This window comes from Oryctolagus cuniculus, chromosome 9 (assembly GCF_964237555.1).
Source record: "Oryctolagus cuniculus chromosome 9, mOryCun1.1, whole genome shotgun sequence".
NCBI lineage: Eukaryota > Metazoa > Chordata > Mammalia > Lagomorpha > Leporidae > Oryctolagus > Oryctolagus cuniculus.
This window is the reverse complement of record NC_091440.1, coordinates 96,440,053-96,456,702: the sequence shown is the minus strand read 5'-3', so window position 1 is coordinate 96,456,702 and position 16,650 is coordinate 96,440,053. Positions and strand designations below refer to the sequence as shown.

The 16,650-nt window shown below is 42.6% G+C and overlaps 1 protein-coding gene across 7 annotated transcripts in view; it reads left to right on the top strand.

Moving 5' to 3' along the window:
- The window catches only part of LOC100358094 (phospholipid-transporting ATPase IB), a 167,132-nt gene that overhangs the window by 26,419 nt on the left and 124,063 nt on the right, over positions 1 to 16,650 (top strand). For all 7 annotated transcript variants that reach the window (XM_070049180.1, XM_070049181.1, XM_070049177.1 and 4 more), the window contains exons 7-10: positions 6,229 to 6,269; positions 9,411 to 9,484; positions 13,518 to 13,587; positions 15,733 to 15,860. In XM_070049180.1, the coding sequence (XP_069905281.1) occupies positions 6,229 to 6,269; positions 9,411 to 9,484; positions 13,518 to 13,587; positions 15,733 to 15,860 (313 nt within the window). The remainder of the gene's footprint in view (positions 1 to 6,228; positions 6,270 to 9,410; positions 9,485 to 13,517; positions 13,588 to 15,732; positions 15,861 to 16,650) is intronic.

Below are 16,650 nucleotides of genomic sequence, written 5' to 3'. Positions count from 1 at the left end.
GTGTATGTGAAATATTTTAGATGAGATGAACATGTATGTGGGTAGCCTAAATAAAGAAGGTTGCCCTCCATGATAGGGTTGAGTCCCACCTGATCCATGGAAGGCCCAAGTAGAACAGAAAAGGGCAGACCATTTCCTGAATAGGAAGGAATTCTTCCTGGCTGATGGCCATCACACTGGAACATGAGCTTTTTCACTGGAACTGAAACACTGGCTCCTCCTGGGTCTCAAGTTCGCTGGCATTTGGACTTGAACATACCATTGGGTCTCCTGGGTCTCCAGCTTGTCAACTCCCCCTGCAGATCTCGGGACTCACCAGCCTCCACAATTGCATGAGCCAGTTCCTTATCATCAGCCTCTTCCTGTTCTAAGTGGCTTCAGAGGAACAGAATTTGGAAGATGAGGTTTCTGAATGGGTTCCATGGACTTTTTTGGAGTTGTCTTTCTCATCTGTTTAAATTTAAAAACACTGCTACTCCCAGTACTAAAGAGAGCACTGATAGTCCATGCTGTGATCCGGCAATACAGATATACAATATATCACTTGTAGATAATCCTCATCAATCACATCTCAGGAGTGAAGATCTGGGTGACCGTGTAGAACACCTTCAGACGTTTTTGTCAAACTGACAACTATGATGAAGTTGGCAAGCTGCTCCTAATGTCACTGGACAAGGCAAAGAAAGAAAAGAGAGAACTCAGGGATTTGAATTCCCTGCTCAAGAACCACATAAATGCCCTGAAAGCTTTTATGTGTCCCCTGAAAGATACCCTTTTCTCTTATAGCTGTGGGGCTGAGATTGCTGAATGCCAAACCCAGAATCTCATCCTAAAAACTGGCTGAATTACAACACAGGTTAGACACCAAGGCTTTCAGAGTGTCTACTTTTAAAATGGGAAGAAGTAGGATTCTGAAAATTGTGTTAAAATAAAAACCTTAGCAAATTAAATTTAGCAGAGTTTAACTGAGCAAAGAACAATTCATGAATCAGGTAGTCCTCAAAACCACAACAGGCCCAGAGAACTCTGCCCCGCAGTGTAGTCAGGCAGCATTTATGTTTAGAAAACAGAAGGTACAGATATTGTTCAATTGGTAGTAGCTTAGGGTTTTGCCTTATTTGAGTCAGTTGACCACCTGTGATTTACTGAAGCTTGACTGCCATCATTGTCCTCAGCTATTTGTTACAAGACTATGATCCTAAGTTAGGCTTTCAGTTTAGTTTATGTACACAGCGTGAAGTCTGTTACATAAGTACTCAGTATGGAGGCCTCCTCAGGCCAAACTTAGTTAAATGTAATAGTTGAAATGGAGATGCTTGGGAAGGCCCTTATGAAGCTGGAGACCTTGAATTCATAAATTCTGATGAGTTTTCTTTGCCAGTAGAAGCAGTTATGCTCTCCTAATGGTACCAAGCTCTCTATCCATATTAGTATCAACCTCTGCACCCAGTGGTATCAGCCTTTCCACCACAGTTGGAGGGGATTAAACTTGCATACCTGGGAAAACTTAATGAGGCAGTTATCTCACAAAACTATGCTGATTCTCATTGAGACCTACCCTGTGACTACTCTAGACTCACAGCTAGACTTAAATCCCAGATCAGACCCTTAGAGGTGAAGCACAGTGGGTGACTTGTGGTAAGGTTCACTACATTCCAGAATAACTTCTATAGGCATAAATCCAGGGAACATGTGTGAGAATCAACATTAAAGGTGTAGGGTAATGATTGGAGGAATGTAGCATGGAATCAGGCTGAATTTATCAACATGGATACATTAAACAGAGAGTCTGCATTTAATGTCAAAGAATCTTGGGGAGTGACTGGTTTTTAGTTGGTTGAAACATGGACCAGAAGATGGTCTACAGTAATGAAATGCCAAAACTGCCTTGGTTTAATGTAAAAGAAGGGATTCAAATGCTTAGGGTGATTGGAATGCTAGAATGAATTTGTCATATAAGACCTATTCCCTCCTGCCCTCCTCTGAATGGTCCAGAAGACATTTGTTTCACTAAAACTGAGAAAGAAGTTTGTGAGGAGAGTCTCAGCATCCTTGCAGAGTTCTTTGATCACTCTTCCATGTAGGCCAGACATTACAGTGGGAACTACAGAGACTACATTGGGAAACCTAAATACAATGGGAATAATTGAATCCCAGGGTAGCAAGGGTCAAGTGTCAGCATTAAACCACCAAAGGCAGAGTGAAATTATCAAGGATGGACAGATGGACAGCAGAGTCAGAGCAGCAACCAATAGTCTGACTCCTAGAAACCTGTGATGTTGGCTAGTTGATGAGATGGGAAATACATAGGAGGCTGTCTTACGCAGCTTTTCATTGCAACAACAGCTCCTTGAGAAGAGCTTCTTAGGAAGGTAGAATGTTTATTTTTGGCTATAGTTTTGGAGATTCACAGTTTAAGATCAAGTGATCTAATTTGTCTGACATCTGATGAGAGTGGTGTATAGCAGAATGTGAGGATCACATGTTAGCTCAAGAAGCGCGTGCGCGCGCGCGCACACACACACACACACACACAGAGACAGGGAGAGAGACAGAGACATAGAAGCACAATTACGCCAGCCTTGGTTTATATAGCCAATCCTCCAGACAGAACTACTTTCTGAAGGCTTTCCCCTAATGGCCTAAGGCTCTCCCAGTAGGCCTGTCTCCCAGGCAGCATAATAGCCTCCATCCTTAATCCATCAATCCATGACTCTGGGAGTTCAAACAACAACGTGAGTTGGGTAGCCAAAAACACAGAAGAGATTTATTCTTACTTGATCTATGCAAATGTAAGTAAAACCTGAATGGTAGAAACAGAGACTCATGGTCCCTCAACCAACTTCCAGACTTGAGTCAACTTATAGACCAGAACTCCATGGATACAGGGGAAGCTGGAGCCCCTTAAGGAAGAACCCATGCACACTGCCAACGATTTATACTCTTAGTTTTTCTCCTGGGCTTCCCAAAAGGAGCACTACAGCCTCTTACCAGGATGCATTGATGAAAAGGAAATATTCAGACCTTTTGGGAGCCATGGGACACTGGGTCTGAACTAGCATCAAGTCCAAAATGTCACTGTGGCTCTCCAGTCAGAGGAGCAGTTCATACAGACCGGGTGATCTATGGAGGTTTTGCTCACATCTGTCTCACAGGTGGTTCAGTGGGTCTCCTAAACCAACCTGTGATTATTTCCTGGGTTCTGGAATGCATGGCCCAAGGAGACAGACTCATAAAGTTGGCAGATTTCTCACATTGGTTCTCTAAAGGAGGTCTGTTATGGTGGAATAGCCAAGTGGAAACCACTAGTAATGCCTTTACTGGGAAAATAGTAAATAAGAAAGCAATGGTTCATTCCTAGAGGGACTGCAGAGATAAGTGCCACCATCAAGGCGTTGAAAGATGCAGGGGTGGCAATGCCTACCACATCCCCATTCAGCTCTCCTGTTTGGCCTGTGTAGGAGACACAGGGACATTGGAGAACGAGTGTGCATCATCACAGCTTAATCAGGTGCTGACTCCAGTTCCAACTGCTGTCTCAGATGTGGTTTCATTGCTTGGGTAAATTAACATATCCCTTGACCCCTGGTATGCAGCTACTGATTCAGGACCTGACTTTTCTCTATCTGTATATAAAAAGACCACAAGAAGCACTTCATGTTTCAGTGAAGCAGGGCCTTCACTGTCCTACCTCAGGGGATATCAACACACCAGCCCTATGTTATAATTTAGTTCACAGGAACCTTGAGTAAACTTCCTTTCTAAAAAACAGGATCTCAGTCCATTATATTGATGACATGCTGCCTGGACTAAGTGAGCAAGCAGTAGTGGTCACTCCAGACTTTTTGGTAAGACATTTGCATGTCAGAACATGGGAAATTAATCTGACCAAAATTCAGGGGCCTTCTAGTTTGTTGAAACATCTAGGGGGTCTAGTGGAATGGAACATGTCAAGATATACGCCCTTCTTTTTAAAACCAGAATAGACACTTAATCTGGATATGGATTTGCCTTCTCTGCATGTAGTACTTCTGCCCAAATTACTGTATTCTATGCAGCATTTCTTCTTACCGAACACCTCACTTCACAGTGAACAAAGTGCAGCAATGGGTCTCTGCTTGTGTAATTTGCTGCTCTTACCACATTCTCCACCATCTTGAGAGCTGGCTTGGTAGAGCAGTGGAATGGACAATAGTTTGAAGAGCTGGATCATGGTTCTCCAGGAGGCTCTGAATTGGTGTTCAATCTATGTCATATGGTGCTGTTTCTACCATAGCCAGGATTCACACGAGCATGAATCAGGCAGTGGAAATGGAAGTGGCACCACTCGCCATTATTCCTAGTGGTCTACCAGCAACATTTCTGCTTCCCAGCATTGTCAACTTTACATGGTGGCATTTAAGTTATGGGTTGTAAAGAAGAGGAAGCAACACTCAAGGGCATTCCAGCTTCCTGCTGATACATATCCTGGGAGACAGCGAGTGATAGCTCAAGGGATTGGGTCCCTGCTGCCCGTGTTGAAGACTTGGAATGGGTTCTTGACTCCTGGCTTTGGCCTGGCCCAGCTCTGGCTGTTGTGAGCATTTAGAGAGTGAAATGGTAGATAGATGATCTCTGTCTATCTCTGCCATTCAAATAAAATGAAAATAAACAAAAGTAAAACAGTTCCCATATATTAGAATCAATAATTATGTTAATTTGAATAAAATAAAAAACAAGGGGCTCCCACTCTCATAGCCATTGTGGTACACTGAGCTTCATAGAGACAGTGCCAGGAAACGGGAGAGCCAGGTGGGCACTGGGCGACTGTGCCTAGCTGAAGAAAAATAACTAAATATGGGTAAAGGATATCCTAAGAACCTCAGAGGCCAAATGCATCAGGTGCATTCTTTGTGCAAACTTGCTGGGTGGGATACAGGAAGAAACACCTGGATGCTTCCGTCAGCTTCTGTTTTCTAAGAAGCGCTAAGAGAAGGGAAGATTTGAAGACACAGCAAAGGCAGACAAGGTAGTTATGAAAGAGAAATAAAAACCTAAATCACTCCTAAGGGGGAAATGAAAAGAAATTCAAGGATCCCAACGCACCCAGGAAACCTCCTTCAGCCATTTTCTTGCTCTGTTCTGTGTATTGCCCAAAAATCAAAGGAGAACATCCTGGGCTACTCATTGGTGATATTGCAAAGAACCTGGGAGAGTTGTGCAATAACTCTGCTGCAGATGGGAACAGGCTGCTAGGCTGAAGGGAAAATACAAAAAGGATATTGCTGCACACTGAACTAAAGGAAAGCCTGATGCAGCAAACGAGGGCTGGAAAGAGCAAGACAATGAAGGAAGAGGAGGAAGAAAAAGAGGATGATGAATAAGCACAGTTTTTATTTCTTATCTATAAAGCATTTAACCTCCCTGTACACACCTCACTCCTTTTAAAGAAAACTATTGAAATGTAAGACTGTATGAGATTGATTTTTAAACTGTACTCTCTCTTTTTTGTATAGTTAACACATTACCAAATGTGTCTTTAGATAGCCTTGTCCTGGTGGTGTTTCCACTAGCCACTAACCTGGCCCGGTACAGTGTGGGGGTTGTAAACTGGGATGGACATTTAAAGCAAGTTCTTATTGGTACATATGGGGGTGGTAGTTTTTTCATTTTCAGTCATCTCTGATGCAACTTATATGAAATAATTGTTCTGTTAAGTAAATACCACTCTGTAACTGCAAAAAAAAAAAGTTGCGGCTGTTCTGTTGACATTTGGAATATTTCTAAGTAAACACAATTTTTTATTAGTAAAAAAACCAAAATAGGTCAGGACATGAACAAGTATGTCCATAAAAACATCTGGGTGTTATATATGCTCTCCCACTCCTAGTTTTGATAGGTGCTGTCTCTGTGATTGATTAGAAATATAATTACTTTTCAGGTTATCAACCAGTATCCCAGCATGTAACAACAAAGTGTTTTCTCTTTAGGACTGGAAATGACTTAATGTAGCCTCTATCTATCTATCTATCTACCAATCATTATATAAAGTTATGTTATGATACCATACATATATGTAACTCCATTTTAGTACAGTGCATACAAACACAATATACATACTCTTGCAGTCAAATGAACAAAGATAATAGTTTATAAAGAAATCCATTTAGTTTTGGAAAACATAACTTTTATTATTTTGAACTTTCCCTCATGCAATAATTAGAATTAAAATATAGTTTTCTTTTTCAGTGTTAAGACAGGATTCCTGGTACTCAATTATGTGGAAAGAGGTAAGAATATGTTACAACTTTCTATACAGCACCTATTTTGTGTTTGAAGTTACAGATTTTTATCTGTGTGGAATGTGTCTTCAGGAACCCCAATATTATCCCCATTTTGTAGATGAGGAAGTCGAGGATCAGAGAGTAAGTGTCTGGTTCAAGTGGTGAAAGTGTGATTTGAACTCAAATCTAGCTAGAAGTCTACATGCTTGCTAATCGACCATGGTATGATCTGCACCACTGCGTAGAGCATTCAGGGATAATGCGCCAAAAATGCTGCGCAGGTGCAAGTCAGCTCTTAGACGATGCATGCCTCAGGGAGTGCTGTCAGGAACACAGACCCTGCTACTGGCCTTAGTTCACTCAGCTGCTGTAACCGACACTCAGGCAGGGTGACTCGGAAACAACAGAAACTTACTTCTTGCCTTCTGGAGGCTGGGATGTCCACACCCAGTGCTGGCGGTTTCTGGTGAGGGTCTGCTTCCCCACAGATGCTGTCTTCCAGTCAGGTTCTCCCATGGTGCAAGGGCAAGGCAGCTCCCTGGTGCCTCCCTGGTAAGAGCCCCAATCCCATTCATGGGGGATGCACCTGCAGGACCTAATCACCTCCCAGGGGCCTCAGCTCTTACCACCACCACATGGCGAGGTTGGGAGTTCTGTTTCAACTTATGAGATTTAGGGGAACACAGACATTCAGATCATGGCAGAATATAAACTGAAGGCATCCTGAATGCACTGGGGCTAGACATTCACTATCAATACACTGACAATCAATAAATAATTGAAAACCCATGTGAAATGTCTTAGAAAGCTAACTCTAAGAATGTTTTGGTTTCTAAGTAGCATCAACATTTCTTTCCCTGAATGATGATCGTATTTTGTGCTTCTCACTGGGACTCAGAGAAGCCATTGAGAGCCTCCGTTTCTGGTGGCAGAGTCACAGTCTGTTTCTTGTGGGAGGGAGGCAGGGGAGAGGGGAGGAAGTGGGGCTGCAGTGGTGGGCTTCCTGTCCAGGGGGCTCCTGTGCTTGAAATCTAATTTGCCACCAGTGTCTGGCACTGGCAGAACAAGTTAAGCAGCCAAAGCCAGGGACCTGAAATTCTTGTCCCTCTCAGTCCTCTGTGTACTGTCTGCCTGGTACAATCAAAAGGAGTCCTTCAAACTCAAAAAAAAAAAAGGAAGAAGGGTGAATTTGGGGGTGCTGTAGACAGACAAGAAAAGGGGGGTTTATAAAAACGGGGTCCTGACTGCCCTTGCACAAGGCTGCTGTCAGGTCCACAGGTGCTTGGTTTTCTACATCAATATTGTTTTGGGGGAAAATCTGGTTTTAATTGCATAGGTTCACTTTGTCTCCTGATGGCCTTTGCTAGCCCGTTTCCTGTATGTTGTTTGTGTTGGTTATTATGGTATTATTTACTGCATTGTGAACATTTTAATAAGATGTGACTGTTTTCTCTTTCTTGGTTCTCCCATGTTGAACTTGTCCTTCCTGTCTTTAAAAACACGTGGTAGCTTTTAAGATTCTCTCCTCACTTTGATATAGGAGTGCATTTGGCCCTCCAGGCCTTCCATATCCTCAGGTTCAACATCTGCAGATTTAACCAAGTATAGATGGAAAATATTTGAAAAACAACTTTGCATCTGTACTGAATATATAAAGACCTCTTTGTTGTCAGCATTCCCGAGACAGTATAGTATAACAGCTATTTGCACAGCATTTCCATGGTACTAGGAATCTGAAGTTATGCAGAGATGGTTTGAGATTTACTGAAGAATGTGTGCAGGTTCTATGCCATTTTATATAAAGGACTTCAGCGTCCATGGATTCTGGTATCTGTGGGGGTCCTGGAACCAATTCCCCATGAATACCAAGGATGTTTGTATTTAATTAATCTGTAGCTCAATTAAGATAGAAATGATCTGCTTAATCATATTATAAAAAGAAAAACCTGGTCTGCTTGTTCTTTTTTGTTTGTTTTGCTCAGCAATATATTTTCAGGATATGTCCAGAAGTGGGTTTAGGAAAGCATTTTGACCACATGCTTGTGTAGCTGCTTAGGAAGGGCCTGCAATTTTAAGCCTTAGGTCATCACTACTCAACACAGTGTAAGGGCTCAAATGGCTTGTTAAAGCATAAGCACGGAAGAGCTCCCAATGCTTTCTCCATGAATGGCTCCTAATATTTACATGGCCCCCAATCGCTCACTTACAAACCATACTTCATCCATAACATCAGTCATTCATTCATACATTCGCTGCTTATCTCATGCAGGGCAGACACTATGCTGAGCCCTAGGAATTCATCTCAGAGTGAAAAAGGCATCCTTTTCTGTTGCTTAGCACATGACAGTGCAATATCTGTAGGGGCACAACATCACTGCAAAAGTAGTACTGCCGGGGCTGGTGCTGTGGCATAGTGGGTAATGCCACCGCCTGAAGTGCTGACATCCCATGTGGGCGCTGGTTTGAGTCCCAGCTGCTCCACTTCTGGTCCAACTCTCTGCTGTGGCCTGGAAAAGCAGTGGAAGATGATCCAAGTCCTTGGGCCTCTGCACCTGCGTGGGAGACCTGGAAGAAACTCCTGCCTCCTGGCTTTGGATCAGTGCAGCTTTGGCTGTTGCAGCCATCTGGGAAGTGAATCAGCTGATGAAAGACATAACTCTCTTTCTCTCTGCCTCTGTCTCTCTGTAACTCTGCCCTTAAAAAAAGTAGTACTGCCAGTAGGTCTATTTGGGGTCTCTTCCCTTTGAAATCCCCTGTCCAGATGTTGAAACATTTTGTCCTTGAGCAGGATCTGCCAACTGTGGCCCAACTGACACTTTGGAGTGGGTTGCTCCATGCCATGGCGGGCTGACCTGTGTGTTGTACAATGTTCAGCAACATCTGATCCTCCTCGCTCCTACATTTGTGACAAAAGCAACAAAAATGTCCCAAGACATTGCCAGATGCTTCCCTCTTCCAGTGGATGGGGGAGGATAAAGTCACCTGGGTTGAAAAGAATGGCATCAGGGGAGATGAGTCCATCAGGAACAGAGCTGGAATGTAGTAGGATGACTAGACTCTGTATTTTACTCTTTCATGGCAACATTTGAAAATTTTTGCCTCGCTTTCACGTGTCCCACTTCCATCTTCTCTGTCCTGGTTCTAAAGGTCAATGTGGGTGACGTTGTGAAGGCTTCGAACGGCGAGTTCCTGCCTGCAGACATGGTCCTGATCTCTTCCAGGTGAGTCGCGTTACGTTCATGGGCCTCCACAGAGCCGGGAGTTTGTTCCCGGGCTGGGAGGAAGGGGTGACAATGTGGACCACACTTTCTGTTGCAGCTGCTCTGCTCAGCCGCTACAATGTTGGGAGCAGCCACGGGCAGACCCGCTAGATTCCAATCCCAATACATTTATTAAAACAGATGAGAGCCAGATTTGACTAGTGGGCCCTAGTTTGTGGACTGTTGTTCTATATTTTCATTGTGTGTTTTTTTTTTTTAATTTTCCTGGTCACATTTTCTGCTATCATAACACTTAGATTAATTCCATCTCCTCTGTAATTTCTAGAAACATTCAACTAAAGGAACAAAATTTACACTAATCTTAGTGCCAGGTATTCTTATTGTGTAACACACTAACTCATGCAGAAATGACATGATTTACTTAGTATCATTAAGTGGGCTTCTTTTAGGCCCACATTTCTAAACACAGCCTCTTCTTTTTCTGGAACTATGCTGTTTTGTTCACCAGCTGTTTTGTAGGATTCTTATACAGAGACTTCCTACAGGAACTTAATTTACTTCCCATTAAGTTTTTTTTTTTTTTAATGATTTGTTTATTTATTTGAAAGAGAGAGAGAGAGAGATCTTCCATCTGCTGGTTTACTCCCCAAGAGCCTGGAGCTTACTCCAGGTCTCCCACGTGGATGTAGGGGCCCAAGCACTTGGGTCATCTTCCGCTGCCTTCCCAGGCACGTTAGCGGGATCTGGATCGGAAGTGGAGCAGCCAGGACTAGAACTGGAAGCCCATATGGTGTGCCAGTGTCACAGGCAGCGGCTTTACCCACTACCCACCCCTCCACCCCCCACCTCCCTATTAGGTCTTACGTTGCTTTTGGATTGGGCCCTCAGAGAACCCCACGTTGCCTCCCTCACTTTTGGCTGAAAGGGACTGTGGTAGCCGGGTGTCTCTCAGTGGCCGCAGCACAGCCCCGACCATAGCTGCGCAGGACATCTTTGAGTCCCAGATCAAGTCACAGTCATCTCAAAGCGATCAGAAAGGTGTCCCCACTATTCTAGCCGCATATCATTTGGGAAAGAGAGGTGGATTCACTCGGGGTCCATTCTCCAAACTCTGGGACAGCAGTAGGACCTAAACAGCTCTTCTTTTGGTCAGATGCATTCAGCTAATTGGCAAATAAACTTAACTGTAGGTGATGTCTGTTTCCCTCTTGGGTTTGTCTTGGAGCATGAGGTGGGCACAGGAGGCCAGGCATATACCATAAGAACACTTCGTTTTTTTAATCTCCACGTCAGTTTTATGTGTGGCTTTCCTGGCTGCTTCCTTGCTTCCTGTGTTGTACTGCTTGTGTGAGAGCCATTATTTTTTGAGGGGAAAGCAGGGAGGGGAGGAGACAAAAATCATTATTATTAGAAATTTTGCTGGCGCCGCGGCTCACTAGACTAATCCTCTGCCTTGCGGCGCCGGCACACCGGGTTCTAGTCCCGGTCAGGGCGCCGGATTCTGTCCCGGTTGCCCCTCTTCCAGGCCAGCTCTCTGCTGTGGCCAGGGAGTGCAGTGGAGGATGGCCCAAGTGCTTGGGCCCTGCAGCCCATGGGAGACCAGGAGAAGCACCTGGCTCCTGGCTTCGGATCAGTGCAGTGCGCCGGCCGCAGCGGCCATTGGAGGGTGAACCAACGGCAAAGGAAGACCTTTCTCTCTGTCTCTCTCTCTCACTGTCCACTCTGCCTGTCAAAAATAAATAAATAAATAAAAAATAAAAAGAAATTTTTTTCTAGTTATCTAGATCATATTTTTCTAAGTAATTCTCCCTGCCTCCAGTAAAACAGCAAATACACACACACACACACACACATACACACCCCTAAATGCTTATTTGAGCTGGTGTAAAAGTAAGAAAACCAGAGTTCCTGAGTGAACTGAAAGGAACCATGGAGGATAATCCTGTGTCAACGCAGCTTTTTTTCCCTGAAAGGTTCTGCCAAACCCCAAAGACCTGTGAGCACGGGGAGCAGCATAGAGGTAACCATTAAGTCCAGAGCCCACTCCCACAGGGAGACTCTCTGATAGGCAATTCCCAGCCAGGAGAGGGTTTTTTTTTTTTTTTTTAAGATTTATTTAATTACTTGAAAAATCAGAGTTACACAGAGAGAGAAGGATTGGCAGAGAGAGAGAGAGAGAGAGAGAGAGAGAGAGAGAGAGAGAGGTCTTCCATCCACTGGTTCACTCCCCAACTGGCTGCAATGGCTGGAGCTGTGCAGATCCGAAGCTAGGAGTCAGGAGCCTCCTCTGGGTCTCCCACTTGGGTGCAGGGGCCCAAGGACTTGGTTCATCTTCCTCTGCTTTCCCAGGCCATAGCAGAGAGCTGGATTGGAAATGGAGCAGCCGGGACTCGAACCGGTGCCCATATGGGATGCCAGCACTGGAGGCAGTGGCCCTACCCGCTATGCCACAGCACCGGTCCCAGGAAGAGGTTTTAAGCACTGTATGGCTTCAAGTGACATGAAATAAAGGCAAGCCTTTCAAGTGTTGTCTTGTAGAGAAACACCAAACAGACCAAATGATGGCTCCTTGGGAATGAGGCTTCCAGACAGTTCCAGCTCTGCTTTGCCCTCTCTGGACTGGGAATGTGGGTTATTTTTCAAAGTTGAGCCTCCAAGAAGGGGATGATTCTAGACCAAGTGAAACTATCACAAAGTTTACTGGTTTGTTTTTAAAATTTTTAAACCCAGATTCAGCCATTTTTTTTAAGTGAAATATCCCTGGCTTACTTTAAGCCTTTGGTTAATTTTCAGAGTGCTAAAAAACTTTTATTATTATTTTTTCCAACTTTCTCACTGTTTTTAATACAGGAGAGGGGTTATATATCATATATGCAGGAGAGGGGTTATGTGTCACATCATCAGAATTTCAGTGAAGTTATATTCTTAATATTAGACTATATACTAGTCATTATTTGGGGTTATAGTAGTCCCCTTTATGCGTAGAGGATACATTCCCAGACTGCTCGTGGATGCCTAAAACCACATATAGTACTGAACCCTATCTATGCTGTTTTTTTTTCTGTACATATATACCTATGATAAAGTTTAATTTATAAATTAGGCACAGTAAGAGGTTAATAACTAATAATAAAATAAAATTTATAACATAGGGGTTAGGGTCATTTGAACACAAGTACTGCAGTACCTGGACAGCTGGTCTGATGACCCAGATGACTATTCAGTGACAAATAGATGGGTAGCATAACAGTGTAGGTCTGCTGGACAAGTGGACAGGAAGAAGCTGGACAATGTGTAATGGTGCCAGTATGGTGTACAATTTAAAACTTATCAATTGACTATTTCTGGAATTTTCCATGTAACATTGTGGGACCATCATTAACTGAGGGTAAGAAACCATGGAGAGTGAAACCACGAATAAGAGAGACTACTGTGTATTAGTTAAATTAGTAGATGGCTTTACTTTAAAATTAACAGCTCAGTGAATAAGATATATAGTCAACAAGACAAGTCAGACTCAGTGCATTTCAGTGGATAATTTTTGTTTCTCTAAATGATTAATGTTTATAAATGAGTTGGCATCTGACATGGAATGGTCTCACAAGGCAAATGCTTATTAATATAGTGTTTGACTCCCTCACTGCTGAGGTTGAGCTGGGGCTTGAACTAGACACTCTAATATGGGATGCAGATACTGCAAGTAGTGTCTTAACTGCTGTGAATGGACCCATTTTAGAGAATAACAGGATTGTGGATTTCACCTCAGATGCGTCTCCTCTGAATTACAGCATATCTGTTTATCCTTGGCGGTTTCTCTTGTTGAGGTTAAAGAGTACTCACACATGACTGTAAGGGCAGATCCTTTTCCACTGAAGCAGTTATTGTGCCAGATGAATTTTAGGCTGGTAGGATCAGACTGCTAATATCCCCCAATAAAGAAGTTGTTTATAGTCCTTTCAGCATTGAAGAATGGTTGTTACTTTCCATTTGGTAAAGAAATAGTCTTCAATGTCATTTGTTTTGTTTTCCTTAGTGAACCTCTGTCAATGTGTTATATTGCAACATCTAATCTGGATGGAGAGACAAATCTAAAGATACGGCAGGTAAAGACACATTTTTTAAAAATCCTAACTGTACACCCGAGCATCCAGTGTCAAATTTGGTCAGGTACCAGTTGTTTTATTCACGAAGAAGATGAATTATCTCACCCCTATTGAATGGATGCAATTTATCCTCATCAAATATTTAAGAGTATATTATTATTGTTGTTGTTATTGTTGTTTTCTGTTACAAGAGGGCACTAGGTGAATGTGTTACTCTTGTTAGGAAAATGTGTATGCTATGAATGTCAGCTCATATGTATATTGTTTTGAAACTTTTTCATTAGTATTTTGGTGATACAATGACTGTCATAGTTAAATGTCATAATTAGATTGAATGGATGGTGTCTGTGAGGTTTAACCTATCTTGTACACCACTGCTTTAAAAATTCCCTCTTGAAGTCAGGTGTTTGGCACAGCAGTTAAGATGCTACTGTGATGCGTACATCCAACATCAGAGCTTGAGTTCCAGCTCTCTTTTTGATCCCACAAGCTACAAGACAACACAATGGCCCAAGCTGAACTGATCCGAGGCCAGGAGCCAGAAGCTTCTTCCAGGTCTCCCACATGGGTGCAGGGGCCCAAGCACTTGGGCTATCTTCTACTGCTTTCCCAGGCCATAGCAGAGAGCTGGATGGGAAGTGGAGCAGTTGGGACTTGAACTGGCACTCATATGGGATACCGGCACTGCAGGCAGCGGCTTTACCCACTACACCACAGTGCTAGCCCTGATGGTCTCTTGTTCCTGACTATAAAATGCATCGTGACATGTTATAGTCACGTAAAAGAGTTGATTTTAGGTTCTCATACATGTCCTTCACCAAATTAGGGAAATGTCCTTATATTTGCAACTTGCTAAGAGAATATAACTTTTTCCTCTTTATTAAATACCACTCATGAGCATCTGCTTCTGAGTTTGCTGGCAATACCTGTTTTTCTCTCCTGGTGAATATCTGTTCACATTGTTTGCTCAATTTTTTGTTTTTGGTTTTGAAATCTGGTTTCTGACATCCAAATTTCTGAGATCTTGTGTGCATGTCTGGGGAAAATTTCTTTTAAATTTTTTGGACATTTGTAAGACATTTAAAGGCATTTAATTCAATACTTAAAAAAATAAAAATCTGTTTTTCTATCATATATTTCTGTTCAGAGGACTTATGAAAATTTTATTAGTGTGCTCTTTTTTAAAAACTACACATTATGAGAAAACTTATTTTCTGTTTGTTGGAGAGGGAGAGGGAAGAGGAGAGGGAGGAGGAGAGAGTGAGGGAGGTAAAACACTCTCATCTACTGGTTCACTCCTCAAATGCCTGCAATGGCTGAGGATGAAGCTGGAAACTCAGTCTAAAGCAATATACTTGAGCCACCATCACTGACTCCCAGGGTCTGACTTAGCAGGAAGCTGGAATGGGGTATAAAATCCAGGCACCATAACATGGGCCATGGGCACCTTGATCAGGGTCATAACTGCTGAGCTAAATGCCTGTCCCCATTGCGCTCTTGAAAATGATCTGCCTTTTCTCTCTCTGGAAAGTTGAGACAATCCTACTGGAATGAGACACCCTTTGGTTCAGTGGTTCTCCAAGTCTGATCTCTACACTAGCAGCAGCAACATTCCCTGGGAACTGTTGGAAATGCAAATCACACCTCTGGGAACTGTTAGAAATGGCACCTGACTCTAAACATACTACGAAATCCTGGAGATGGTTCCCGGCAATCTGTATTTTAACAGGATCTCTGTGTGAATTTGATGCTTGCAAAGGTTTGGAACCACTATTTTGGATCCCTCCTACTCTAACTGTAATGCATGGTTCAGAGTCATCAGCTATGTACTTCTGTGTATTGACAGTATACATTCAGTTATGGTGCTTTTTTCCCCAGTTAATTGTCAAGAGAAGTGATAAATACTTAACTTTTCTTCCTCTTTCGATTTCATTACAATTATTTGCAGAAATGTCATTTCCAAGTCTTCCAGGAGAGTTTACATTAACGCTTAATGTGCACTTATTTGATTATCCAGTAAGTGCAGTGCATTTCTCGATACTGACGTTCGTCTTCATCTTTTATTAATTACTAGAAACGTGGAGCTTTGCCATGGTACATGCAAGTTTTATTTTAGTTCTCTTCCCCTTTGATGTTATTTTATAGGCTTTGCCAGAAACAGCTGACATGCAAACAAACAAGCAGCTGGCAAACCTAACTGGAAAAATAGAATGTGAAGGACCTAATCGTCACTTCGATACCTTTGTTGGAACCTTGTACCTACCTGGTAAAAGGTATCATCTTTCTCTTTGCAAAAATTTTTTTCTTTTTTTAAACTTTTATTTAATGAATATAAATTTCCAAAGTACAGCTTATGGATTACAATGGCTTCCCCCCCATAACCTCCCTCCCACCCGCAACCCTCCCCTTTCCCACTCCCTCTCCCATTCCATTCACATCAAGATTCATTTTTCGTTTCTCTTTATATACAAAAGATCAGTTTAGCATACATTAAGTAAAGATTTCAACAGTTTGCTCCCACACAGAAACATAAAGTGAAAAATACTGTTTGAGTACTAGTTATAGCATTAAATCTCAATGTACAGCACACTAAGGACAAAGATCCTACATGAGGAGTAAGTGCACAGTGACTCCTGTTGTTGACTTAACAAATTGACACTCTTGTTTATGGCATCAGTAATCACCCTAGGTTCTTGTCATGAGCTGCCAAGGCTATGGAAGCCCCCTGAGTTCACTGACTCTGATGGGACATAGAATGTGCTAATTTTTGTTCTGTCAAATAATAACATTTTAAAGCATTTCACTGGTTCCTGTTTTCCTCCACCATGATATACCCTGACACATCTTTTTAACCATTAAAAAAGAATTCTTAAATATAGGTGGAAAATATAGGGCATTTTCTCAATCAGTGTCTGTGTCTGTCAATGCTATTAGGGGCTACTAGAGAAGCCAAGTCCAGGTTCCCTGTGAGTAGAAGTAGTTAGCATATCCCAAAAAGAAGCCACTGGACTTGTGGTTGATAATCATGCAGGAGTTATCCTTGTTTTTGTCCCAGATGTGTGT